The 26423-nt window shown below is 52.7% G+C and overlaps 2 protein-coding genes across 6 annotated transcripts in view; one reads left to right on the top strand and one right to left on the bottom strand.

Moving 5' to 3' along the window:
• Positions 1 to 224: 224 nt before the first annotated feature.
• On the top strand, positions 225 to 19195 carry LOC105080117 (signal transducer and activator of transcription 5A). The gene is made up of 19 exons (XM_074343390.1): positions 225 to 398; positions 1225 to 1362; positions 1687 to 1843; positions 2937 to 3026; positions 5398 to 5572; positions 9757 to 9887; positions 10119 to 10270; positions 10726 to 10881; positions 11302 to 11481; positions 12794 to 12881; positions 12982 to 13104; positions 13436 to 13528; positions 13943 to 14149; positions 14737 to 14831; positions 14925 to 15055; positions 15492 to 15647; positions 16316 to 16367; positions 16677 to 16784; positions 17814 to 19195. The coding sequence occupies exons 2-19, from the start codon at positions 1235 to 1237 to the stop codon at positions 17974 to 17976; spliced, it is 2385 nt and encodes a 794-aa protein (XP_074199491.1). The 5' UTR covers positions 225 to 398; positions 1225 to 1234; the 3' UTR covers positions 17977 to 19195.
• Positions 19196 to 20442: 1247 nt separating this feature from the next.
• STAT3 (signal transducer and activator of transcription 3) overlaps positions 20443 to 26423 on the bottom strand; it is a 58099-nt gene continuing 52118 nt past the window's right edge. For 3 of the 5 annotated variants that reach the window (XM_074343387.1, XM_074343386.1, XM_074343384.1), the window contains exons 22-24: positions 23515 to 23557; positions 23115 to 23227; positions 20443 to 22466 (exon numbers count right to left, since the gene is read on the bottom strand). In XM_074343387.1, coding sequence (XP_074199488.1) covers positions 22411 to 22466; positions 23115 to 23227; positions 23515 to 23557 — 212 coding nt within the window. In that variant the 3' untranslated portion in view covers positions 20443 to 22410. The remainder of the gene's footprint in view (positions 22467 to 23114; positions 23228 to 23514; positions 23558 to 26423) is intronic. The other 2 variants (XM_074343389.1, XM_074343388.1) reach the window with 1 other exon arrangement.

Genomic DNA, 26423 nt, shown 5'->3' with positions numbered 1-26423 from the left:
CACTTCTGAGCCTCTTGCCCTGCACGGTCCGCGGCAGCTCCGCGGGACCGCGGGCGAGGGCTGGCTGGGACTCCCGGGAGACCCCGCCGTCGGGGCAGCCCCCACGCCTGGCGCCGCCCAGCCTCTCCGCCTGGGGCCCGGCCGCGGCAGCCGCCGTGCACTCGCCGAGGAGCCAGCCACCGAGGGCGGAGGCAGAGAGGGAGCGACCGAGGCTGGGAGGGGTGTTGGCGAGAGCTCGCGCGCTGTGTATGGTCTATCAGAGGCAGCTGACCTTTGAGGAGGAAATCGCTGCTCTCTGCTCCTTCCTGTAGTAACAGCCGCCGCCGCCGCCGCCGCCACCAGGAGCCCGGGCCGGGAGCGAGCGCCGGCCCCACGGCCGGACGGCTCGGCACGACTAGGTGGGTGGTCCGGCCGCGCATCCCCGGCGGCGTGCGCCGAGAGGGGGCACTCGACTGCTGCCCCGGCCCCTGCGCCCCGGGACCCGGAGTCCGGCGGTCGGCGGGGTACGGGGAACGGTCCCCGGGACCGAGAGGGAGTTTCGGCGCAGCGCGCAGCAGGGACAAGGGATGCGGAACGTGGATGGATGGACGGAGGGGACGAAGAGTGGGCGCCATCCTCGTCCTCATGGGCAGGGGGCGCTGTCGGACTGGACAGTGGGAGACCTTGGGGGCATAGCTAGGGGGGGCGGAGAGGGGCGCAGCCCAAGGGAAGGAGCGTTTGTCTCTTCTGCCCTCCTTACTTGACAACCCCAGCCACGTGCCCGGGATAGCCGAGCCGTCCAGTGGGAACTGTCAGTGGTTTTGTCCTAACTTTAGGCTGGAATATCCCTCTTTCCCAGAAATTGGACTCGGGGGTCGAAGCATGGTAGGGGGATTCTTGCAGACCTCCCCAGAGGGCCCATGGGCCTCCGCCATCAAGTTTCTCTTTCAGTTTCTAGCTGTTCCCCCCCTGGGGAAGCCCCGATGGGGAGAAGGGAGAGGAAGAGGGGGAGGGCACCTGACTTTCGGGAGCCCCTCCCCAAGCCTCAAGCGGGTTCCTTGCTAGAGGGAAGGGCGGCCTTCCCCTCCTCACCGTCTTTCTTCCCGCACAGGAAAGCGTGTCTGTGGGAGGGGAGGGGCCTGGCCTGACCGCGGTCCAGGGATGGGTGGGCACGGCAGGGCCAGGCGCAGACCCAGCCCTCGCCTCTGCCAAGAAGGCACCTCTTCAACTCTCTGCTCGCCCTAGGTGAAAGGACATGGCGGGCTGGATCCAGGCCCAGCAGCTGCAGGGAGATGCGCTGCGCCAGATGCAGGTGTTGTACGGGCAGCACTTCCCCATCGAAGTCCGGCATTACTTAGCACAGTGGATAGAGAGCCAGCCGTGGTAGGTGCCCCTGCCCTGCACTTTCCTCTGCGGGCCCCTACCACCCAGGCCCCCGGGTCTTCAGGTCTCCTCTGTGGTTTGGTGTGATTCTGGTCCTGTATGTTGTCCCAGTCTGTGCGGAAGGGGTGGTGTCCCTGGGAAAGGGGAACAGGGAAATGGGAGTCTGGGAGGGGAGAGGGGATGTTTCTACACTCTGATACCTGTGGAGCTCCTAGGAACAAGTCTTGTGGGCACAAGCCTGGAAATTCCATGTCACTCTTGGTGCCTGACCTCCTTGCCCAAGGAGGTGCCACAGTAGGCTTCTCTCTCCTGCGGTGCCCTAAGGGATGCCATCGACCTGGACAATCCCCAGGACCGAGCGCAGGCCACCCAGCTCCTGGAGGGCCTGGTGCAGGAGCTGCAGAAGAAGGCGGAGCACCAAGTGGGGGAAGACGGGTTCTTACTGAAGATCAAGCTGGGGCACTACGCCACGCAGCTCCAGGTGGGTGAGGGCTGTGGGCCATCTGCAGGGAAGCAGTGTCAGCCTTCTCTTTCCAGCACCAAAACCCCTGGGTTTTTTCCTGGTTTGGCCACTGACTCACCGTATGACCCTGAACTTATTAGCAACTTTTCAGTGCTTCAATTTCCCCCACCCCCTCTTTCTAAATCAGACCTGTCAGATTCCCTTAGCCTATTACAAAGCAAGAAGGTTGGGTGTGTTTGCCCCCCAGAGAAGGGGGATGGGTGAACTTGCATTCTAGGCAGATCAAGCAGAAGAGATGGAGGTAGACTGAGTCAAGATTTCTTAGTCGGAGAAAGGAAAGACTAACAGATTCTAGAAATGAAGTGGGGTGGGAGAGGAGCAGAGTTGTCCTGGAGGCAAGATCTGGATAAAGGAGGCTTTAATTAAGGGTTTTGATGTAAGATGTAGCTTCTCCTTCACGTTAGGGTTATGGTGAGGAGGAGTATAGGGGAGAGAGGAAGTTTTTGTGGAAGTAGGAAAGGGGTGTGGGTGGTAATCATAGTCGAGCATTTACTGGAACTCACTTGAATATTTGGAGGACTCTTCTTAAATATAAGGCCCAGAGTGCTAGGGAAATAAAAAGTCCATCCCAGAAGAGGGAGGAAACAGGAGAAACCTGGTGGGAAGAAGGAAGCAAAATAGGAAGCCAGGGCCAGGACTATAGTGGAAAGTAACTTGACCTTGACATTAGATTCCCTTGAGCATTGAGTCATCTATCTGCTCCCTCACTTGTTTGTCTCTGGGCAAGGACTTAACCTTTCTAAGCATCAGTCTCCTCATCTGTCAAATGGGGATAACAGTTTCTGCTTATGTCATAGGGTTTCTATGATGCAAACATCAAAGGAGATGGCAGGTTGGAAGTGCTTTGTCAACTGTGGCATTCTGACACACTGCAAACCAAATGTGAAGATCTGGGAGGGCAAATCGAGTCAAGGAGAGATTAGGGGTTCTGGTGACAGTTACTGAGGCTTCCCAGGGGAAGCTGAGGCAGAGGCTGGAGGAGAGGAATGGATGGGCATGACACTGCGATGGTCAATGCTGGCCACTGGTAGCTGCTGTTGGATTCTTTCAGAACACGTATGACCGCTGCCCCATGGAGCTTGTCCGCTGTATCCGCCATATTCTGTACAATGAACAGAGACTGGTCCGAGAAGCCAACAATGTGAGTGTCCCATGGGTATGGGGAGAGGAGCTGGGAAGTCCTTCCACCCATCTTTCTCTCCAGACACAACTATGTCTTATCAACACTGGCATGAGAGAGCACCAAAGAAATAAAGGACATGGGCCAGTGGGAGATGCAGTATCACATGTAGATGTAGAGTGACCCCCTGGCTTCAGTCCCTGGCTCTACTACTTACTAGCTGTGTGACTTGAGCAAGTTACTTAACCTCTCTGAGCCTCTGTTTTTTCTATTATAAATGGGGATAGTCATAATATCTACCTGATAGGGCTATTGTGAGGATTACAGGAGATACTGGGTGGACAAAGGATAGGCAAAAAGACAAATGAAACTGAAGAGGAAGCCCTAAAAAGACACATACACATTTGGAAATTCAATCGTTGTCAGAGATGGCATTAAAAATCACCAGGGAAAAGATTTGTCATTCAATACATGGGGCTGTGGCCAAAATAAAAAATTCCCTCTGATGCTGTCTGTGGGGAGAAATGGAGCCAAGGTCTGTGTCAGAAAGACTAACCCAGGCAAGCTCAGGGAGGCGCAGCCCAAAGAGGCAGAGGGCTGAATTTCTGAAATGTTAAAGGCATCAGATATCTGCTTGAACAATGGTACAAATGGTCTATCATCTCCAAGAAAGCAAAGTGAGTTTCATAAAATGATATCCCATAGGTAAAGGCCACAGAATAGTGCCTGGAGCACGAGTCCTATTTATTACTTTTTTGTTGTTGTGGACACCGATTTCAGAAATTTGAGTGTTCATTCAGTAAATGTTAATTGAGGCCCTGCTGTGTTTCTGACAATGGACTAAGACAGGAGAAACAGATAAGTCCTGGTCCCTGCCTAGCAGAAATTCCGATGATGATAGATTCTCTAGGGGTCAGCTGAGTGCTAAGGGGGCATATATGGAAAAAGGACCCAACTCAGATTGGGGCAGGCTGGCAGGGGGTGTCCTGAGGAAAGAGGTGTCTGAAAAAGGGAAAGGGGGAAAGAAGGGAAGGAGGCAGGATGAGTTTTCTAGTCAAAAGTAACCGCAGTATATGAGACAGTAGGAAGGCACCGGCCATCCTACTGCATGCAAAGACTTGCAAGTAGTCAGTGCTATTGGGGAGAAGGGAGCCAACTGGGGATCTCCATCAGTAAAACCAGAGAACGGGCAGAAGCAGAAGACAGGTCACCAAGGGTCAACTAGTACAACCCTTGACTTGGTGCAATGACAGAGCTATCTGTACAGGTACAAATGGATTCAGCTTCAATTAAAAATCATGCCTAAGATGCCAATGTTGTCCTGGTTGTGGGGAAGATCATCCTTCTCCCAGCCATCAAACTGTTCTTGAACATCTCTGATGTTCTGGGTTTGGGGGATTTTGTGGTGCACAAGATAGACAAGGTCCCAGCCCTTAGGGAGCTCACATCCTAGTGCAGGGAAGTAGATAAGAAAGAAGGAGATGCAAAAACAAGATAATTTTGGTAAGAGCAGGGCTACATTAAATTGGTTTGTCAGAGAAGGTCACTCTGAAAAGGTGCCAGCCGCAGGTACCAGAATGTTCCAGAATGATGGAATAACAAGTGCAAAGGCCCTGAGGCAGGAACATGCTTGTGTATTCAAGGAACACAAAGTAGCTAGTGTGCTTGGGCAGCAGTGGGGCTGGCAGTTGGAGTAGGCAGAGGCTGTCAGCAAGGGCAGTGGAGGCTATGGGAAGGAGTTTGGATTCTATTCTGAGAGTGGTTAATTGGAAAGGCCCAAAAGACTTGGTTGAAGGAAAAGATCAGACTGGGCCAGTTCAGTGTCTGGATCCACAAAGCCCTGTTGAAGCCTCCCCAGTAACTGCATTTGGAGTCTCCATTGGGTCTTCATTTGGGGACACTGCCTGTGAGAGGTTCATGCTGTCCCCTCAGTCACAAGAAGGTCTTAAGGGAGGACACAGATGATGTGTGTTCACACAGCCTTGTCCCCCACTATGTCTCCAGCACCTGGCACAGTCATAGCATCAGGTCAGTGAATGACTGAAATGAGGGGTCAACATTGTTAGTAGGAAAACTCAGGTAACTCCTAGGATGTGTTGGGTTCTAGTCTCTCCAAGAGAATTCAGATGGACCCAGTGTGGGATACTCTGGTGGAGGACTACAGTAGAAATTTCCACAATAGTTTATGAAGATGCCACCGTCTACCAGGTCACATAGTTCTCCTTCTGTTCCGCCATCCACCTCAATTCTGGCAACTCTTTGACTCAAATTCCCCTTCCTTCTTATTCTAGATTTGGAGTAGTAGTATTGACATTCCCTGAGGCCTGAGGTTTTCTCACATCCTCACTGCCCAGCTAACTGCTGCCCACACTCTCCCCTGATCTGTCTCTAGGGTAGTTCTTCTGCTGGGATCCTGGTTGATGCCATGTCCCAGAAACACCTTCAGATCAACCAGACATTTGAGGAGCTGCGACTGGTCACACAGGACACAGAGAATGAGTTGAAGAAGCTGCAGCAGACTCAAGAGTACTTCATCATCCAATATCAAGAGAGCCTGAGGATCCAGGGTAAGGCGGGCATAGGAGGGCAGTGCGTGTCTGGAGGACCAAGTGAGACCACTTGCAGCCTGCAGGGTTGGGCCTAGGTCCATGTCTAGCTCCTCAGAACCTTACCCAAGGTATAATGGCTCCCAGTGATGGAGCCCCTGCCATGGGCCAGGCTCCAGGCTGAATCCTTTGCGTGCATTATACAATTCAGTCTTTACAACAGCCATAGGAAATAGGTGGTTATATTATTCCTGTTTTGCAGATGGTAAAACTGAGTTTCAAAGAGAACAAGTAACTTGGCTGGGCTGCTTGTAAGTTGCAGAACTGGATCTTCCGTAGAGCTATGTCTGAAAATCCCTATACTTTATTAACCACTCTTCAGTGAATATATCAATGAATGAATTAATGAATGAATGAACATGGACAAAGTGTTTCCCAATCAGAGGGATGACTTTAGTTGGGAGTCCCCTGATTGAGCCAGGCTGGGGAGAGGTGGAATTTCAGGAATGCCCCTCCTTGAGCCTCACTGATATGAGGTAAAGCTGGGAGGAGGGGCTAACAGTGGAAAATTCTCCTGTCTCCTAGTTCAATAGTTTGCCAATGGCTGCCATGAGAAGGGTGCGGGGAAAGAAAAATTAACTTAGAAGGAATTAAGCCCGGGTACACTTTTAGGAGTTCTTAAAGGAGTACCTTGAAATGGCTCATCTTCCTCCACTCCAAATTGACCACAGAGCTATACCACCCCATCCTAGTGAGAACAGGAAGTGTCAAGCTGCCTTTTCCTTTGCTCTGTTTTTGGCTTCTTAAGGTAGACCCTTAGGTCATCGATTTAGACCTTTTTTCTTTTCTAATACATATATTCAGAGCCATCAATTTCCCTCTCAGCAGTGCTTTAGCTGTATCTCATGATTTTGGATATGCTTTATACTCATTCTTGTTCAATTTGAAATATTTTCTAGGATCTCTTCTGAGTAATTATTCTACCCATATATTATTTAAAGGTATATTGTTTAATTTCCAAATATTTGGTTTTTTTCTAGATGTCATATCATTATTGATTTTATTTTCATTTCATTATTGAATCCCATTGTTATTGAAAACATAGTCTATATGATCTCTTCTTTTAAATTTATTGAGACCTCCTTTATGCCCCAGCATATGCTCTATCTTGGTGAATGTATTTTGTAGACTTGAAAAGAATGTATGTTCTGAAGTGGTTTCATTTTAAAAATAGCAATAATCAATTCACTAATGTTAACAGATATAATATATTAACATAATAAAATTTTTTAAAAATCCCAAAACTGAGAAACCAACATCTGTTTTACAAACCAAATTCAGTGAGTAGAGTGGCATTGCTTTATATTTTTACAAATCTCTTTAATGTTAGGCTTAATAGGAGATAATTGGATCTGGCTTTCAATCTGTTGTAATATAACATATCTTGCAGCATTGAGAAAACTCTGCTGTGAGGGGTGTGTATAACTCAAGTGCTTAGCATGCATAAGGTCCTGGGTTCAATCCCCAGTACCTCCTCTAAAAATAAACCTAATTACTTCCCCACCAAAATAAAAAAAAAATAAGTAATACAATAATAAATAAATATTAAAAAATAAGAAAACTCTGCTGTATCCTTATAAATAATTAAAAGGAAAAAAAGGCAATAAAGTCTTATGACTTTGTAAAAATAGTTTTGGCTTTGTGGACCACCTATAAAGGTCTTAGGAACACTTCAGGGATCCCTGGTTCACGTTTTAAGAACCACTGATAAGTCTTTATTGATTTTCTTTTTTTTTGCTTAATTATTCCATCAGATGATGAGAGCTATTAAAATCTCCTATTATATTGTGGAATTCTCCAATTATTTATGTAAATATTTGCTTTATATATTTTGAAGCTTTGTTATTAGATGCATATACATTTATGATTAATGACTTTCTGATTGACATATTAATTATGGAATATTTTTCTTGATCTCTGATAACACTCTGACTCGATCTACTTTATCAGATATTAATATAACTACTTTAGCTTTCTTATTCTATATTGAAGCAGCATATCTTTACTCATACTTTTTAAAATTTGAAATATAGACAGCATATAGTTGAATCCTGCTTTTGTATTTATTCTCAATCTCTGCTTTTAATTGAGATTCTTAGTCCATTAATATTTAATGTAATATTAATATAAAGTATTGAGGTCCATATTTTAATATTTATTTTGCTTTGTCCCTTTTCAGTGTTTGTTCCTCTGTTCCTCCTTTTTTATTTTAAAATTTTAAAGAGTCTATTTTAATTTAACTATTTAAGCTTTCCTCCAAACCCTGCCCTATGAGTGTTTTCTACATCCAGAGGTTAGCACATTGCCTGAGTCATAGCAGGTGTTGAGTACATTGGGGGGATGATTCTAGCACATCTTTCTCCCATCTGAATCCATCCCAGATAAACCCGAAGAATGGACGGTCCTCTTCCTAGATTAGGGAACAGGAGGTTTCAGTTGTTATTTCTACCCAAGGCCTGTGACTGGTTGACAGTACTGATGATCCTGTCCTTGGGTCTTCTGTTTCCTATTTGTGCGTTTGGGTTTGGATTCTGGCTGGGTTTGTATCCAACGTGCAGTGTCAGCTCAGTCTCATTTATCAAGTGCACCCATCAGAAACGCAGACTATTGATCTGTTTGCGCAAGGGAAGTCTCAGCTCCCTCCAGTGGAGCAGACAATTGGTTCACGTTTTCTGGCGTCCCTCCCAGAACTTGTGCAGATTGCCAGGAGAGACCTAAGTGGTTCGCTTGCACAGGGAGGTCGGGCCCGGGTGTCGGGATCACCACCTCCTCCCTGCGGGTGGCAGGATTCTGAGGTGGCCGTCCAGGTTATTCTGCTGCGTTCCTTGCCTGGACAGTACTCTTCCTGCTCAGTCCCCTGCAGTCTTTATGGAACCGTGTTTCTCAGTTCTCTTCAGTTCTGGGCTTTCCTGGCTGTCCAGAGCTGCTTTAGTCTGTCCCAGAGTGTGCGTCCACGGGGGCAGGGCCAAGGTCAGTGTGACATGGCCCTCAGAGGCCTGCCAGGAACTTGACCAAGACGTGCTGACGCTCACGCTTCTTGAATCAGCCCCAGGGAGAACACTGGGATGTTCAGAAAGGCTAGTGGCCGGGGTAGGAATCCCAGCATCCAGGATAGTGCTTACCTTTGGAGGGAGGGGTGGGTCTGCAAGCAGGGGAGGGTGTACAGGTGCTTGGACTGTGGGGATATTTGATTTCTTAAGCTGGATTATTGACACACAGGTGTTCCTGGTATCATCCTTTCTACTTCCCTGTGTCTTAAGTATTTCATAACAGATTTTTTGAAAAGGGAGTCAGCGAGGCCTCATTGCCTTATTCCTGCCATTGATGAGATTCCCAACAGCTGGTGTGGAGAGAAGCTACCTCCTCTCCTGAGAGCATTTTGCTGCTTTTGTGTCCCCAGTGGGCCTTGGTCCCTCTCCCCACCTCTGTTTCCCCCGGTTGGTCAGCTGAGCTCACAGTGGCCCAACCTGGACAGGCATGTTAGGCACCTTCAGCACCAGGACAGACCCCTCCTTCCCGAGGAGAGGCTGCTGCGCCCGGGAGTCGGGGCAAAGCCAGCGGAGCGGGGCCTTCCTGACGAGGCTCTGCCGTGTGAGGTTGGGGCCGAAGCTGCTGGTCTCCGCCACCCTTCAGTCCCGTCCTGTAACCATTAAGCATAAGGACTGCCTCTCACCTGGGGCGTACCCGTGCCAGGCAGCTTCTGGAGTGTTTTCTGTGTCATCCCTTGTTTAACCTCACGGCGGGCACAGAGGCAGACGCTGGGATTCTCCCGTTTCACCCACGGGGAAACTGAGGCATAGGAGAGGGAGGGGCTTTGCCCGAGTTCTCCCCCCTGGTGAACGGCGAGGGCGCACTTGGGACCAGGCAGTGTGGCTCCAAGCTGGACCCTGGGTGGGGTGGGACGGCTGTGGGGAAAGGGATGCCATGGGCAGGATCCTCGCCAGCTGTACCCCAGGCCTCCGTCCCCCCATTTCCTGGAGAGGAGCTCAGAGTTGGGGGGGCCAGGCAACGGTGCCCACTCACCTCTGGGCACCCTTGGCTGTAGAACCCGACTCGCCGTTGGTCAGATGTGTCCCTGGAGGGTCTTGCCCGGCTTCCTGCTGGACTGTGGGAGATCATGGTTGCGGTGTCTGTCCCTCCTCTAGCTCAGTTTGCCCAGCTGGCCCAGCTGAACCCGCAGGAGCGTCTGAGCCGGGAGACGGCCCTCCAGCAGAAGCAGGTGACCCTGGAGGCCTGGCTGCAGCGCGAGGCCCAGACGCTGCAGCAGTACCGCGTGGTGAGTGGCTCTGTGTCCCTCTCCTCCCAGGTAGAAAGGTGACATCCCAAGCTGTCCTGGTGACCCCAGAGAGGGAGAGAGCCAGGAGGAGAACAGGAGGCCAGGTCCTCTCCTGTAGACGCCTTCGAGGCAGAGCCGTGGGGGAGAGGGGAGGGGCCCCACCTGCTGAGGGGGCCTGCAGGGTTGTTCTCTGGGAGCCCAGGAGGGCCTGCTGTCCCCACCGCCCTGCAGGAGCTGGCCGAGAAGCACCAGAAGACCCTGCAGCTGCTGCGGAAGCAGCAGACCATCATTCTGGATGACGAACTGATCCAGTGGAAGCGGCGGCAGCAGCTGGCCGGGAACGGAGGGCCCCCCGAGGGCAGCCTGGACGTGCTACAGTCCTGGTAATGGGTGTGGGGGAGGCGGGCAGGGCCCAGAGTGGTGCCACAGCTGCTATTCTGCTTCCCGCCTTTACACGTGCAGCCGGCTCCCTCTGTCCTGGCGCAGGTCTTACTTCACTGGTGCTTCTGGGTCCTGATAAGGACTTTGGTGCCCTGATCCTGGGCTACGTCCCCATGAGGGGAGTCACTGGACCGGGGAGTGGGGCAGGGCCTGATGTGCAGTGTGGCGCTCAGGCTGATTGGACCCAAGTCAGGGTCATTCCTCCTGTGTGCTTCTGGAAGGCGGGGCAGCTCTGCTCTGCCCGGTGGACAGGAGAGGTGGCTAAGGTGCCAAGGCTTCCTGGGGGTGGAGCTGGGTCTGGGCCTCCTCCCCAGCCTGGGAACCTTCCCGCCTCTGGCCTGGGGGATGTGGGAGTGAAGCCATTGTCCTTCCCGGTGGCCTCGGGGCACCCGTGCAGGTGTGAGAAGTTGGCGGAGATCATCTGGCAGAACCGGCAGCAGATTCGCAGAGCTGAGCACCTGTGCCAGCAGCTGCCCATCCCCGGCCCAGTGGAGGAGATGCTGGCTGAGGTCAACGCCACCATCACGGACATCATCTCAGCCCTGGTGACCAGGTGATGGCTGCCTCTTGGCCACGCCCAGCGCCCCAGTTGGCCTGGGTGGGGCAGCAGGGTCTTTGTGGACAGGGAGCTCCCACTTGAATCCTGTCTCTCTGCCTCGCACTCTCATCCCATCCCCCTCCATCCCCTGTTGCTATGGCCTCTGGATGTTGACCTTGCCCGGTGTCTCTCGTGGACACTGCATGGGCTGCCCTTGTCCCCTGCAGCCCGTTTCAGCTGCTGAGTTCATTTCGCTGCCTCCCTTCCCACCACCTTCCCCGACTCGCAGTGGCCTCCCAGGGATCGGGGGCTGTGCCATGTGCCACGTGCCCTTCCTTCTCCTGCTGAGCCCCCTGCGAGGCAGCCTCCCTGTGGGGAGGGAGGGACCAGAGCTCTGTCCCCTGAGGCTGCACCCGGTCATTTGTGTGCCTGCAGCACATTCATCATCGAGAAGCAGCCCCCTCAGGTCCTGAAGACCCAGACCAAGTTTGCAGCCACTGTGCGCCTGCTGGTGGGCGGGAAGCTGAACGTGCACATGAACCCCCCCCAGGTGAAGGCCACCATCATCAGTGAGCAGCAGGCCAAGTCTCTGCTCAAGAACGAGAACACCCGCAAGTACGTCTCCCTCCCTCCGCCTGCTTATCCCCAAGCTCAGCCTCTGCTCTATGGCAGGAGTCCTGGGTGATGAGGACAGCAGAGCCGCCCTCTCTGCAGCCCTTTGCCCTGCATTGCTACGTGGTCCGGTGTCTCTCCAGGACACTCTGTGCTGGTGTTCACCTCCTGCTAGAGCCTCCCCTGTCCCTGCCATGCCTGGGACATAGTAGATCAACAGGGATTTCACTGCTGGGGTGTCCGAGGACCTGTGCCGAGCACTGGGACACAGCCGTAAGCCACACAGAACTTGGCTCTGTCCTTGTCTAGCCTCTAAACTAGCAGAGCAAGCAGCAGACACGAGAAATGACTAATGACTAGCAGGGGACAAGGGAGAGGTATAGGGCACGTGGAAGTGGGTCATGGAGCAGGTGGAGCAGAATGACAGTTAGTCCCAAGGCTGCAGGATGACTAGGAGGAGCGAGGGATAGGGCACGGGGAGGGAAGACTTTCAGGCAGAGAGACGTGGGCCTGTCCTGAGGAAGGAGCAAAGAGAAGGCATATGTGGCTAGAGAACCCAGGGGTCCAGGGGTCTGGCAGTCCAGCCACAAAGTGAATGAAGGAAGAGTGAGTGAATGGGAGGCGGGGTCATGTGCACTGAGGCCCACCGTGTGCTCTGGGGATAGGATGACAAATACAACAGAGGTCCTCACTCTCTTGGAGCTTATGTTTGGGCTGAGGAGGGAGACAGTCATATATCCTTAAAAATCAGGCAGCATCAAAAGGTTATAGACTCTAGACAGAAAACTGAAACAGAGCCGTATCACAGCGTCTGAGTAGTCATCAAGGAGGGCCTTTCTCAGGAGATATTTGAGTCGAGACCCGAAGGAGGTCAAGAGTGTTCGAGACCATAGGAAGGGCAAGGACAGAAGTCCTGAGGCAGCACAAAGACTGCGTGTTCACAAACAGACAAGGCAGCAGGCTGGCTTGTCCTGAGTGAGGGGAGAGGAGCCCAGTGAGGCCAGGGAGGGGGGCAGGGTCATGATGTTTATCTCAAGTGGCACTAGAAGCTGCCAAAGGCCCTCACATCAGTCTCCATACCCAAGGAATTTTGATAGAGACCAGGCCCCACCCTTGGAGACCTCACTTGGGTGCTCCCAGGCTGATGAAAAAGTGAGCCCAGCGACACGTGGAGGAGGAACGGTCTCAGGGGAGGGGCGGGGGCTGCTGGCTGGGCTTGGTGGAGAAGCCCCGGCCTGAGGTGCAGACAGGACTGCGCTCCTGGCCCTGGCCCCGGCCCCCATCCAGTGGAGATGACTTCCTCTCCCCTTCGCAGCGAGTGCAGTGGAGAGATCTTGAACAACTGCTGTGTGATGGAGTACCACCAGGCCACAGGCACCCTCACTGCCCACTTCAGGAACATGGTGAGAACCGGGCCGGGCCATGGAGGGGGGCTCTGCTGGAAACTGAATCCCCATAACCAGCCGCGTTCTCCTCATCCCGCTCTGACCTCCTGCCCTGCAGTCGCTAAAGAGGATCAAGCGCGCTGACCGACGAGGCGCAGAGTCTGTGACAGAGGAGAAGTTCACAGTCCTGTTTGAGTCTCAGTTCAGCGTCGGCAGCAATGAGCTTGTGTTCCAGGTGAAGGTGAGGCCCTGCTGCTCCCCCATCCCCCACGGGCCTCCGGCAAGCTTGAGAAAGCCAGAGACTTGAATCCTCACCCAGGCACAGTCCAGGTACCCTGAGATGCTCTCAGAAAACCTAATTTCACTCTGCTGGTGCCTGTGTGCTGGGTTATAATCTGGCACCAGCCCACAAAATACAGGCAATGGGCCAAGAAGAATTCTGCTGTGTGTTTTTTGTTTCCTTTTGCTTTGGTTTTGCTGGGAGGGGCTTGAGGAATGAGGTTTGGGAGTCTTCCCCAAGTGGAGGGCAAGAGGGTGGTCATACTTACTCCTTGTTTCTTGGGCCCCCATAGACCCTGTCCCTTCCTGTGGTTGTCATCGTTCACGGCAGCCAGGACCACAATGCTACCGCCACAGTGCTGTGGGACAATGCCTTTGCTGAGCCAGTGAGTCCCCGCAGGACACCCCCCTCAGCCCCTCCAGGCCCTCAGAATCTCCCAGGTTCAACCCCTGGGCCCCTGCTGAGTGGTATTCCCCCACCCCAGGACCCGACCACAGGTCAGGGGGCAGCTGGTGTGAGCGCCCTACCCTCCACATATCCTCGACTCTGTCTGGGCTCCAGGTCACGGGACTGGGGTCTCCTTGGTTCCTCTAGGCTCTGGTCTGGGTCTGCATCCCTGCACACCCACCTCCTCTGCCCCTGTCCCCCAGCCTCTCTTTCTCTCATGTTTGTGTTTCCTTTTCTGGATTTTTCTCAGTCCCCTCTGAGACTAAGTGTGTGTGTGTGTGTGTGTGTGTGTGTTTAAATATCTCCTACTCCCTCACTCTGCCTTTTTTCCTTTTCTTCTCTCCCCCTCCAGGGCAGGGTGCCGTTCGCGGTGCCCGACAAAGTCCTGTGGCCGCAGCTGTGCGAGGCGCTCAATATGAAATTCAAGGCCGAAGTGCAGAGCAACCGGGGCCTGACCAAGGAGAACCTTGTGTTCCTGGCGCAGAAGCTGTTCAACAGCAGCAGCAGCCACCTCGAGGACTACAACGGCATGTCCGTGTCCTGGTCCCAGTTCAACAGGGTGAGGGACGGGCGTGCGCCCGCTGCCTGCCGGGGACCACTCGTGCCCTGCCTCCTCCCCCACCTCACAAAGGGTTACTGCCCGTGGTCAGCGGCCCACCTCCACCCTCAGGCCCCCTCTCCTACAACCAGGAGAGACAGGGTTGCTACCCCAAGGAATCCCAGCAGCCATGAGAGCTAAAGCAAGGCAATGGAAGGAGCCAGAGCTGGGTGTCAGCATCCTGGGAGTCCCATCCTAGATGTGTTAACTGATTTGCCCAGCCCCGTCCCTCCTCTGTGCTGCAGTTTCCCCATCTGTGAAATGAAGGGGTGGGGTAGGAATGACTTTGGAGGTCTCGTCCAGCTTGGACAATTCTTTGCACTTCCAACCTTCACTCCATGGGATTGCCCTGGACCCCTGGGTTTGAGAGGCAGGAGGCCTTTTTACTCTCTGGTTCTCTAGGATACCAGTCGGGGTGGCTGTATCAGTTTGTGGACTGCTGGAGTCTAGGGCTGGCAGGATGAGGAACTGGGAGAAGGTCTGGGTGAGGACCAGTGGGCACTGTTTTCTGGACCACCTGTAACTTGGGGTTTCCCGGGGGCTCTCAGGAGAACTTGCCCGGCTGGAACTATACCTTCTGGCAGTGGTTTGATGGGGTCATGGAGGTGCTGAAGAAACATCACAAGCCCCATTGGAATGATGGGTGAGGCATGGGGGCCCAGGAGTTGGGAGGTCATGGGCTCAGGGGACAGTGGCTGCTGGCTCAGCAGTGACACCGTATGCTCCATGCACCCAGAGCCATCCTAGGTTTTGTGAATAAGCAACAGGCCCATGATCTGCTCATCAACAAGCCCGATGGAACCTTCTTGTTGCGCTTTAGTGACTCAGAAATCGGGGGCATCACCATTGCCTGGAAGTTTGACTCTCGTGAGTGCCCTGTGTTGCCCACACTCCACGACCCTGTCTCCCATTTCTTTGTTCCCCATTCTCCATCAGGCCTGCATCCTTCAAAGATGCCCAATGGGAAAGATGGGAATTGAACTTGGAGGATGGGAGGAGTATTGCTCAGAAACACATTCCCTTTCTAGGGTTTTCCATTTGGGAGAACCTAAAATCACTGGCCCCCCTGACTCCAGAACTTCCAAGCGAGTCTTTGAGCAGTGTCTGCTCTCCTTTGTCTGTCCTGACGCAGCCTTGTTGGTATCTGCTCGCCCGTGGTCACCTCCTTGCCCTATGCAGAAGAGCACAGGGTGGGGGTTGCATGCAGGCTAGTAAAAGCCGGGATGTCTCTGCAAGCCTGCCGCCAGCCCTGATCCTCCTCCTGAGGGTGGTGGGTTGTGGAACGAGCTTGGTCTCTTCACAGCGGACCGTAACCTGTGGAATCTGAAGCCATTCACCACGAGGGATTTCTCCATCCGATCTCTGGCCGACCGGCTGGGAGACCTGGACTATCTCATCTACGTGTTTCCAGACCGGCCCAAGGATGAGGTCTTCTCCAAGTACTACACTCCTGTGCTCGGTGCGTCCGGCCCTGGTACTCTTGGGGCTAGTCAATGTGGCCGCCCCAAGAAGAGCCCAAGGGCATTTCCCCTGTGGGTGTGGATCCATGGGACGGTGCAGAGCATGCACAGAGGATTTCAGGGCTCACAAGTGAAGACAGGGAAAGCGATACCTCTACCCAGCTTTATTCCCTGCAAAGCAAAACGCCAAGTGGACTCTCACTTCTGTGCCCTTGGTGAAAGAGGCTACGGGCTGGGGGGAGGAGCCGGGATAATGCAAACCCACAGATAATGCACTACTCCCCTCTTAATCAGCTGCCCTCACCACTCTCCACCCTCAGACCTGCCCCCAAGTTGAGTGGAGGAAGCAAAATGGATAGGTTTTTTCTCTTCAACCTGTCCCTGGTTCATTGGTTGGGTTTGCTCATTGGTGTTGATTCTGTTTCCTGGGTAGGGGGTGGGGGCGGGGAGAGAGAAAGCTAATGGCTAGAAAAGGAAGCTGGAGAAGGGATGAGCCAGGGGTCTAGGGGGGCCCTCAGGCTGATGTTAATTGGGAGTCTGTGGGAAATCTCATCCTTGCTAAGGCCCCAGGGCAATGTAGGGAGGCAGCAGACTGCATGGGTGGGTTTCCACCCACTGGGGAGCTCCCAGAGACTGGTTCTCATCACCGTCCCCTCTCCCCCTGCAGCCAAAGCAGTGGACGGATATGTGAAGCCACAGATCAAGCAAGTGGTCCCTGAGTAAGTGTCCCGGGTCCGGCTCTGCTCTTGGGGCTACCTCTTTTCTCCCCCATCCCCTCCCCACCTCCTCACCTCTCACCATCCCCCCTCCCATTGAGGGGCCCAGTGTTCCCTCCCCCTCACACCTGGCCCAGCCCTGGGGAGGGAACTGGGCCTACTCACGAGGGGGTCAGTACCCAGGGCTCCGCTCCTGCAGCCAGAGCCCCATGCTCAGCGGGCCTTTGTCCTTCTACACCTGAAGAAGACATGAAGATGCCCCCTGAGCCCCTCCCCACATCAGTTGATGCTCCGCTCTGCTCCCTCCCACAGGTTTGTGAGCGCCTCTGCAGACTCTGCTGGGGGCAGCGCCACCTACATGGACCAGGCCCCCTCTCCAGCTGTGTGCCCCCAGGCTCATTATAACATGTACCCACAGAAGTAGGTTGTGTTCTCCTGGGGCTTGGAGGGGAGGAACTGGGCACTTGGCCTCAGGCTGGGCCCCTGGAGGGCTGGTGGGCAAAGGCATCCAGAGTTCCCCTAGGTCTGAGACCACCCAGCCCAGGCCAGGCTCTGGCACTGGCCCAGGTGAAGGGTGGGTGAGATCAGCGGATAAAAAGCATAGAGCATTTTGAAACTACACATAGCAGGGTCCTTGCTGTGGTACTGACAAGCTGTGTGACCTAGGGAAAATTATTGAGCCTCTCTGATACGCAGTTGCTTCATCTGTAAAATGGAGGCAGGAATACCTACCACATGGGATGGGGTCAGGACTAAGTGAGAGAGCACAGGTAGAGTATTTAGCACAGATGAGGCTGTTGTAAGGGCTTGATACAGGGTAGCTGTGGATGGAGTGATTATTCTTAGGAGTTGTGTGGGAACGGGGTATCAATTGCTCTTCTCTGGAGTTCCCAGAGCAGAGAGTTACTTCTCTTTTGAGTTGTGGGTGGCCTGCTGCAGAGAGCTGACCGCAGGCTTGGGAGTCACAAACCGGAATTCCAATCCTGACTCCACCTGCCAACCAGGTGGCCCTGAACAAGTTTCCTAACATGCTGGAGCCTCAGTTTTCTTCTCTACAAAGTGGAATAAAGGCCTGCCTCACAGGTGGCTGTGAGGATTGGTGTAAGCTGGTTGAGAGGCCCAGGGCTTCACAGGTTCTCAGTGAATGGTGCCTGGGATTTCATGGATTAGTGTCGAAGGTGGGCATAGCTCACTCCCCCAACCACCTCGTTTTACAGATGAGGACAGGGACGGGGAAGGGAATTCCCTGAGACCATTCAGTGAGGTCGTGAGTGATGAAACTAGAACTGGTGTGTCTCCCAACAAGCCAATGAGTGATTCAACTTGGGGTGTGGGAATCTAGCCAGTGTTGCTCCTGTTCCCAGTAGACCCTAGTCCCCCAGCTGTCCCCCAGGAGCTTTGGGCTGTGAGGCATGCCAGTGGCCTCTTACACTCCTCTCTCTCCACCAGCCCTGACCCCGTCCTTGACCAGGATGGAGAGTTCGACCTGGATGAGACCATGGATGTAGCCCGGCACGTGGAGGAACTCTTACGCCGCCCGATGGACAGCCTGGACCACCGGCTCTCCCCGCCTACTGGTCTCTTCACCTCTGCCAGAGGCTCGCTCTCGTGAATGTTTGAACCCCACACTTCTCTTCGGAAACAATACTCAATATGAAGAGTTCATATTCAGTGTGATTTTATTTTTCTATTGCTGTGCCTGTTGATGGCTTTGCAGGCAGCACACGGCCCTGTGCACGTGTGCGTGCGTGTATCTGTGTATGAGGCGGGCCCGCCTCGCCTTTGCAGTCCCAGGCACGTGGCTGCAGCAGCCGCTGCCTCTTTCTTCAGAGAGAGGTGTTCCAAGAGCCCACTGGGTCTGTCCTTTGCAGGTACTCAATGCAGGCAAACCAACTCCTGCCAGAGCCTTTGTCTGCCCAGCAGCTGTTTGGAAGAAATTATTCAAGAAGGGAAAAGAGACAGGTAATGAATGTCTCTAAGCTCCATTGTGACTCCTGAGTTAGAAGCTTCACCTCCCAAGTGTGTGTGCATCTGCTCTTGTACAGAGCAACATACGTGTTGGTCTCTTGATTCTTCCTCACAGGAGGGAGGCTGGGGTTCAGTTTTGAGAGATATTTTATACTTTGATGAATATGGACTTCAGACTTTTTGTGAACTGAGCTGATCTAGGCCATGGCCATGTTCCTAACAGCAGAAATGGGTGATTTTCGTTGGGGCCTGTTGGAGCTGCTCTGAGTATGGCGTTTCTAGGCCTCTTGGCCTCCAACCAGGGGGCTCTGGCTTCAAGTCTATGAGGCCACTGCCCACAAGCCTACTCTTTCCACCCATTACCCCCTTCCCTCCGGCCGGCCTCAGCCTTCTTTCCTCACCTGTCTTACTTACTTCCTACTTACTTATGGGAAAGGTGAAGGGGAGTGGGGGAGACTGCACTAGGACGTGGTGGTGACCAGAAGGCCCAGGGCTTGCAAGGTTGATCCCTTCCCCTCTTGGAAAAAAACCTGCTGCAAGAAGCAGCATCAGGGGCCTGCCGCACGCCTGTGGAGTCTGGAGTGAGGGGTAAAAGCTGATTGCCTTCCGCTGTGCTGGGAGGTGGAACCTGGAACAGGCTTCATCACAGTTGCATAACTGGCTGTGGTCTGAGGCCTGGCTCCCAACCTCACACACTCCTCCCTCTGAGGCTGCCGAGTGCAGCCCAGGGCAGTGACTGGGAGTCCCAGGTTGACACATCTCTAAAGGAAGGTGGGGATGAGAAGAGGGATTCTTTTGTACTTTGTACATAGGCCATACATCTGTGTAAACTGTGTTTTTGAATAAATTTTTTTTTCCATAAATTTGCTGGTATGGCTCCTGGATCACAGGGACCGCTGGAGTCGTTTTGTTCCTTTCCTCCCGCTTGGCTGGTGCTGCAATGTGTAGCCTGAAGCTGCCACTCTGCTCCCTTTTCTGTGGTTTTAAGGGTGCCACCCCCCTCCCAATACTGTCAGTGCCTCTCAGAAGACTAAAGAACTCCACGTCTTAGGTAAAGATAGGGCAGGAATTACTGAGGGGTGGGGAGAACTTTGGTCCCTGCCTCTCCTTATCAGCTGCTGCTATAAGCAATCTTGAAGGTGGCAGCTGAGGGCCAGGGCCCAGCCATTCTCAATACCCCTGCCCCTGCTGGAGAGGGGTGGGCACCGCCAGAGTCTCACAGCAGCCCCTCCTCCCCTGGCCTCTCCCCAGAGACCAGCAGGTGGCACCATCCCACTGCCACTACGTTTTCAAACGGTCGGCCTGAGAAGAGGACGGTCCCCCGTTTGGCCCCTGGCACCTAGAGCCCAGGGGCTGTCACTGAAGGCCTGGGTATGGGGAAGCAAGACCTATGACATGGTTACTTCAGGGATCAAAGCAAGGGAAGAGGGGCTCGCAGGGGCCCAGCGCGGGGCTGGCGGGGTGGGCGGGCGGGGAAGCAGCGCCGGAGCCCTGAGCGCGCTAATCTCCAGCCGCATCTCTGCAGGGGAAGGCGGCGCGTATCTCCCGCACGGGCTCGTCTCCAAGGTGCTCGGCGCGGGGGGAGGGGGAGCCAGCCGAGTGGGCGCCGAGGTCGGTTAATTATCACCGCCCACGGCCCCGGGGCCCGGAGCCTCGGCCGGTTAAGTGTTGACGACCGTCCCCACGGAGCGAACTGAAGAGAAAATGATAATGGAGTCAACTGTGAAAGGAGAGGCCTAGGGGGGTGGGAGTGTCTGCGCCCCAACCCCCCTTAGGTAGCTTATCTGACCCCAAACAGGACTCGGTGGCTTGAAAAGGCCCCGGGAGGGAGGAGGGAGAAGGGAGGCGGGAAGAGGGAAGCGAGAGGAGTAAGGCCCCTGGCTCCTCCAGGTACCCCTGAGCTGGAGGCTGGTGGCCAACATAAGATGCGGGTGCTGGGTGCCCCAGAGGTGGGCCTGTGTCAACTAGGGCATGAGAGGCTAAGGCCACCAGCCTGGGAATAGGGGCAACCACCTCCTCTCAATACCCAGGCACCACCTGTGTGTGAGGCCCCCTAAGAACTGAAGCAGGGGAAGAGGGAACAGCCAGAGACAGAGCTGTCACACTATCAGACGGTTTGCTATATAACTTTTATTTCTGGAAGTTAAAGTAGATACAGCAATATACAAAAAAAAAAAAAAACCCACAATAATATAAATTTTTACACTATTAAGTAAGTATACATTGGAATCTGAATGCAGTGATCAGGACAGAATCTCACAAACCAATTGGGTAGGTTAGCTACCCATGGGAATCCCTCAGCTGCGCTGGGCAGGGGTCAGGCGGGGGGGGGGGGGGGGGGAGCCGGCAGGTCAAGGAGGACTGGGTTCTTTGAGGGAGGGGCCGGAACTAGTCTCAGCCCCTCTCAGGGCTTCTGCTACAATCAGGGTTTAAACCAGACACACAAGTTACCTAAAAGCCACAGATTTTACAATTTCTGTTCCAGCAAAGCCGAGATTCACGCCCCAGGTCCCTCAAGTTAAGCTTATGATTTAGAGAGTGTTGCTGGAGGGAGATTGCTCTGTACTACCTATCAACCCGTTTGTCTTGGAGAGAAGGTGTCGTCCCTTCAAAAACTGGCGAATTTAGGTATAATGAATAGCATTCCTTAGAAGCTCTCTGGTCAACTGGGACAAGGTGGTTTTGGACCACCCCATCCAGCCATGCCTCTGGGTCTGAGGAGGCCCCATATCAGAAACCACCTTGCAGCGTACCAAGTGGTTCTGCGATGCACAGTAAATGTGAGTTGTTCTGCCTCATTGCGGGGCCCCGTGGGGAGGGGACAGTCACCAGCGCTGGGGGGAGGCTGGGGTGTACACTCCCTCACCCAAGGGACAGACCTGGAGCTTATCATTAAGCCTTTGCCCCTGGGTTAACCAAGTGAAGTGATTACAGGTGCCGCAGGAAATCACCAAGAAACTGGGATAAGAACCATATTCCCTGAGCTCAACCAGACCCTTGACTAGGGCCCCAGAGTCTAATTCATGTTCAACCTGTAACTTTCTTCCTCGTATTCCAGGAGGTCCCGAGACCAGGATTCCTAAAGCAAATAGGACAAGGGACCTTTAGACACTGGAAGGAGCCATGCCACCAGGGGGGCTCAGGTGGACTTGGGGAAAGGAAGAATCACCTCCCCCCATCCCTTATAAGGCACCCACAGAAACCACCCAGGCTCAGAAACAGGAGCGAAGTCCAGGGAGACGGGGAGGATGGGCTGTAAGGCGCTCCTCTGCCCAGACTCACCTACTGATAGGCTAACACATCAAAGCGGAAAATAAAAACTTGGTTTATATAAAAAAAAATCTAGAATGTTTAGGGTCTCTTTCAGACTTCCTATTTCAAAACCAAAGGCCAAGCCACATCTTCAGGTGTGTTTTAAGGGTTGGATCTGAAGCTCAAGTCAGGATTTATATAAATTGTCAGCCTGAAGAAAGCTGAATGCCTAAAGCACCACAGAGGCTATTAACTGAGTTTTATTAAATACAGAAAAGGCTATGCCAATACAGTGTTTTTTGCCCTTAAAAAATTGTTTTTAACTTTAAAAAGAAACCTAGGGGCTTTGAAAGTCCTATCTTCTATTTGGACATTAGCAAGGTTAAAAGTGCAATGCCAGGAGTATGTAGCTAGAGGCGGCCCGTGGCATTAGCTTACAGAAATAGGCAGAGGGATGCCGCTGGCACCAGGAGGCACTTTTCTGACAAGAACAAGCTGCTGAGAAAGGAAGGCAGGGGGGGGCAAAACCAGACAAGACGTTTCCTCTTTCTCCCTCTCACCAACCCTTCCACACCCCCTGATCACAATCTCAGACAGCGCATTCTTATTTGCATTTAGATAAAAGTGTGTCCCCACATTCACTCATTTCTCTATTTTAAAAGGTGCCCAGATTGCTCAAAGATAGCCGAAGTAGGAGACGAAAAGAAAGAAAATCTGGAACCACAAAGTTGGGAGTTGAGCTGATCTGGGGCTGGGCTGTTTAAGGGGCGGTGGAACACAGGTAGGTGCCTCGTCATCTCTCTCTGCGGCTTCAGTCCTCGGCTCCTCACATCGGGGAGGTAGCGCACTCCGAGGTCAGCTCCATGTCGAATGTGAGGGACTCTGGGAGGACATACAGGGAGGGCAAGTTCAGTCGCCTGAGCCCTCCAGCTGGCCGGGCATGCACCCCTGGCCTTTGGGGGATGGAGGCTCAGGCCACCCCTGCCATCCCATCTCCTGCCCCTTGGGGCCAAGACAGGGTCAGATCACCCAGATTCACTCTTCTCTCTACAGGGTCTTGCTCTCTGGAAGGGCTCAGCCTCCTTCCTACCTTAACTCATTCCCAGCTCGTCATGTTTAAAGAAGCTGTAAGGATGTCCTGCTGAGTGCAGCCGCCTGGAGCCACTGAGAGGTAGCCACCCCCCACCCCAAACCGAGATGGGCTGTCGCCTTAAAACAGCCAGCAGATTTCAAAGACAGCACCCAGAAAGAACCTCATTTATTACCTCATTTATTTTTTCCTAACATGTAAAAATGCTACTCTTTTGAATTTATTGGGCTGAAGAAAATACATTCTTAAAATTAACCTCACCTGTTTTCATCACTGTTTTCAGTGTGGCTACTAGAAAAAATGTACACTTGCACGGGGCAAGCCTGCCATTTCTATGGGAAAGGCTGCTTGAGAGCTCCTTCTACCAACGCGGGAGCATCACACCCGGGGGGCTGACTTCCCTCACAGGGACAAGGTCCAGCAGCTGGATGGATACTCACCAAACTGCCCTCCTGCTGAGGGCTCAGCACCTTCACCATTATTTCCAAACTGCATCAATGAATCTAAAGTGCGGGGGGACATCGGCAGGTCAATGGTATTGCTGCAGGTCGTTCTGTAGGAAATGGGGAGCAGCAGGAGGGGAGAGGGCCGGGTTGACAAGACACAATGGAGAAAAAAAAAAAAAGAAGAACAAAACACACACACACAAGCCATCAAACTCTGGTCTCCAACAGAAAAATAAAAGCTCAAGCTTTTTAAACACACGAGGCCACTTTGAGTACTGAACATAGCTCAGAGGGTTCCAACCCTTCATAAGAGAACTCTCACCCAGTGTTCTGTTCCCAGGGATAACTGAGGACATTAGAAATGAAGGCGGAATTGGGAAGGGAAGCCACTTACGGTGTCACACAGATAAACTTGGTCTTCAGATACGGGGCAGCACCTGGGAAGAAGAAAACTCGGGCTTACTGATGGGGGCCCCACTCTGGGTACCAGGCAGGAGGAAGCCGGCTGCCTCCCCAGGGCTGACTCGAAACTCACTCCATCCTTGACCAGAACTGTCTGGAGCCTCCACCACCACCCCCCCCTCCCAGGCGGCCCTCCTTCACTGTGTACTCTTCGATGTTCTAGCACTTGCAGCTTGAAGTTCAGTCCTTTCCCTAAAGCTTTCCTGAATTTCTTCAGCAGACCTTTGCCCGCACCCCCGCCCCCCAAGCCTAGACGGGCGCCAGCCTGGTGTTCATTCTTCCCTTAGATCATGTAAAGAGTTTAACTGCCTGTAAATGGACTGAGGATTGTATTCCGGCCTGGTGGTATCTCTTAGGTAACTTCTCTGTGTGCAGGACCGGGTCCACGCAGTCTGGGCCCGGCGTCTTGCTCAGGTACCCAAGTCACCGAGTCTTTAAGAGAACATGGAAATGGCTATTGCAGTTCCAAACTTGAGGGTTACAACTTCCGTTCCTATCAGCACTTCTCTGCCTGTATTACACTTTGAGCTGAGGGTATTAGTGCTCCCCCGTTGGACAGCGCTATCACATGGAAGAGCCTCTCTATACAGGGAGATGTCTTGTGGTGCCGTAAATCAGCGGTGGTCTGGGAGACAGGAGGCCTGGGCCTCGTTACATCTTCAATAGCTAAGAGATCCAGGCAAGGCGCTTTCTCTCTTTGTATAAAATAAGAAGGAGGCCAAAAAGGGAGGGACCCATCTCTGTCATTTATAGTTCTTGTTCTCTAGTTAGAAATGTGGAGGTGGAAATAAATGGATTTTAAGTGCCAAATGCTTATATCAAGAGGTCAAAAGGCCCTGGAGACACTGGCATGGAATTTGGGGGGTTCAGGTAAACAAATCACTTAAGAGGCACGGGTGGGGTTGGGTGGGCCAGGAGGAGCAGTTACAAAGCTTGGGGCTATGACTGAAGCCTTGTGCTGTACACCAGAAATTGACACAACATTGTAAATAACTATATTTCAATTTTAAAAAGTATACACACACACACACACACACACATACACATACTAAGCTTGGGGCTTTTGGAGAAAGGTCATTGCACCAGGGCCCTTAGACTGCCATCTGAGCTTACTTTTAGCCAAGAAATAGAGTAACTTAGTACAGAATCCAAAGAAGCTACCAAGGCAGGATTCTGGTGTCTTATAAATACATTCTGGCCCAATGCCTGAGGGGAGCTGACACCCCAGACAGAAAAGGACTTAATTCCCAAGGTGATCAACGTTGCTGGGAAAAATAGCTTCAGCTATCGCAACAGTAGAAGCAAAGGAGAACTAAGACAAAAAGCTGATTTATGGCTCTGTAGAAGGTTGTAAATGTACTTTACCTAATTTGTAAGATAAGGGATTTGTCATTTCTATGGAGGAATCTCTCCCTTAGGCCATAAGGAAATACCGGGTGAGCTTCTAAGTAAGGAGGAGGGAAGAGTCCTGGAAAGATAGTTTAGTTTATCTCTGAGAGACAGTAATACCTTCATGATGGAAACAGAGAGGAAGCGGTCAGACGCTTACAACTCCTGAGGACTCCACACACCCCGGACCCCATCGCCAGGGGCACACTCAGGTCCTCAGTGCACACTCGCCTCCCCAGGAGGCAGGCAAAGCACTTAAGTAATTAGTTCCTTTCTGGTGACTGGCGTCTTGCCCCTGAGGAAGCACTGGAGTCTCCCGGCAGGAAAGGGCCTTGCCTCCTGGCCGCACAGGAGAGGCTGGGGACTTGGATCTTAGAAGCAAAAATTAGTCAGAGGACCTAAATGTCCTCCACAGAAGGAACAGGGCAGTGTGATGGGGGCTGATAAACAGATCTCCCAACTGAAGCACAACATGGAAAGAGAGATAAGTAGCAGGCAGGAAGTGAGAGTTACGTGCTCCTAGAGCGTGACCAAGACAGCCCTGAGCAAAGGCAAAAGGAAAGCCAGTTGTCAACTAGCTCCGGATTCCCTCTTCCAAGTCTCATTCTTTTCACCCTAAGAAGTTCCTCACAGGGAATTCCTATGAAAAAGTGGGAGGGCAGCTGGTGGGTTTGTGTGTGTGAGCTCTTTGTACAAAAACGGTTTTTTCAAAAGCAACTGGGGCAGGGAAGCCAACCTCAAAGGATCACTTTAAACCACTGCTGACTCTATGATTAAGAAAACGTAAGTAAAAACTAAGAATGGCAAATCAGTATCCTTTCCAGGATCCAGATAAGAACCCACAGAGTCCGAGCCTCAGACACTGATGGGAACAGACCAGGGGGCTCTGTCCTCCACCCTGGCGATGGCACCAGAGATCACGGGTTTAGTGTGGAAAAGTTTATGTATAACCTACATAAATGCACGTGCTCTTGCACATTAAAAAAAATCTTATTTTCAATAGCGGCACATTCTAAATACCAATTCCACCCTCCTCCCACCAGTTCCCGTCTTCCCCTGCAATCACTGCTTTCCTGAGACTCTGCTCTTAAACCACGTTCCAGCGCTGCTAACACTCATTTCCTCCACAAAGCCTTTCTTCATCCCACTTGACGCCTGCTCACACTGCTCAGTGATGGGGAAAAGGAAACACGCCAGACTCAAGTCTGAGTCGCAAACCTTCCAGCATCTGTTATGTAAGAAGCGCTGTGCTGGCTGGGCATCCTGTTACTAAAGAGCTCTGTCCTCACTTTCTCTCTGCCGAGTTTTAGGTATGTCTCGGAGTGTGTGTGCCATTTCCCCCTTCAGACTGGTGCTCCCTGTGCAGCAGAGAGTGGTGACTGGTTCCTCTCCTCTCTCTAGCCCCATCAGCCAGCCCCCAAAGCACTCGCTACCAAGTTCTTTCCTAGAAAG

The sequence above is a fragment of the Camelus bactrianus genome, chromosome 16 (genome assembly GCF_048773025.1).
Source record: "Camelus bactrianus isolate YW-2024 breed Bactrian camel chromosome 16, ASM4877302v1, whole genome shotgun sequence".
Lineage (NCBI taxonomy): Eukaryota > Metazoa > Chordata > Mammalia > Artiodactyla > Camelidae > Camelus > Camelus bactrianus.
Note: the sequence above shows the minus strand (reverse complement) of the source record. Positions and strands in the feature narration are given on the sequence as shown.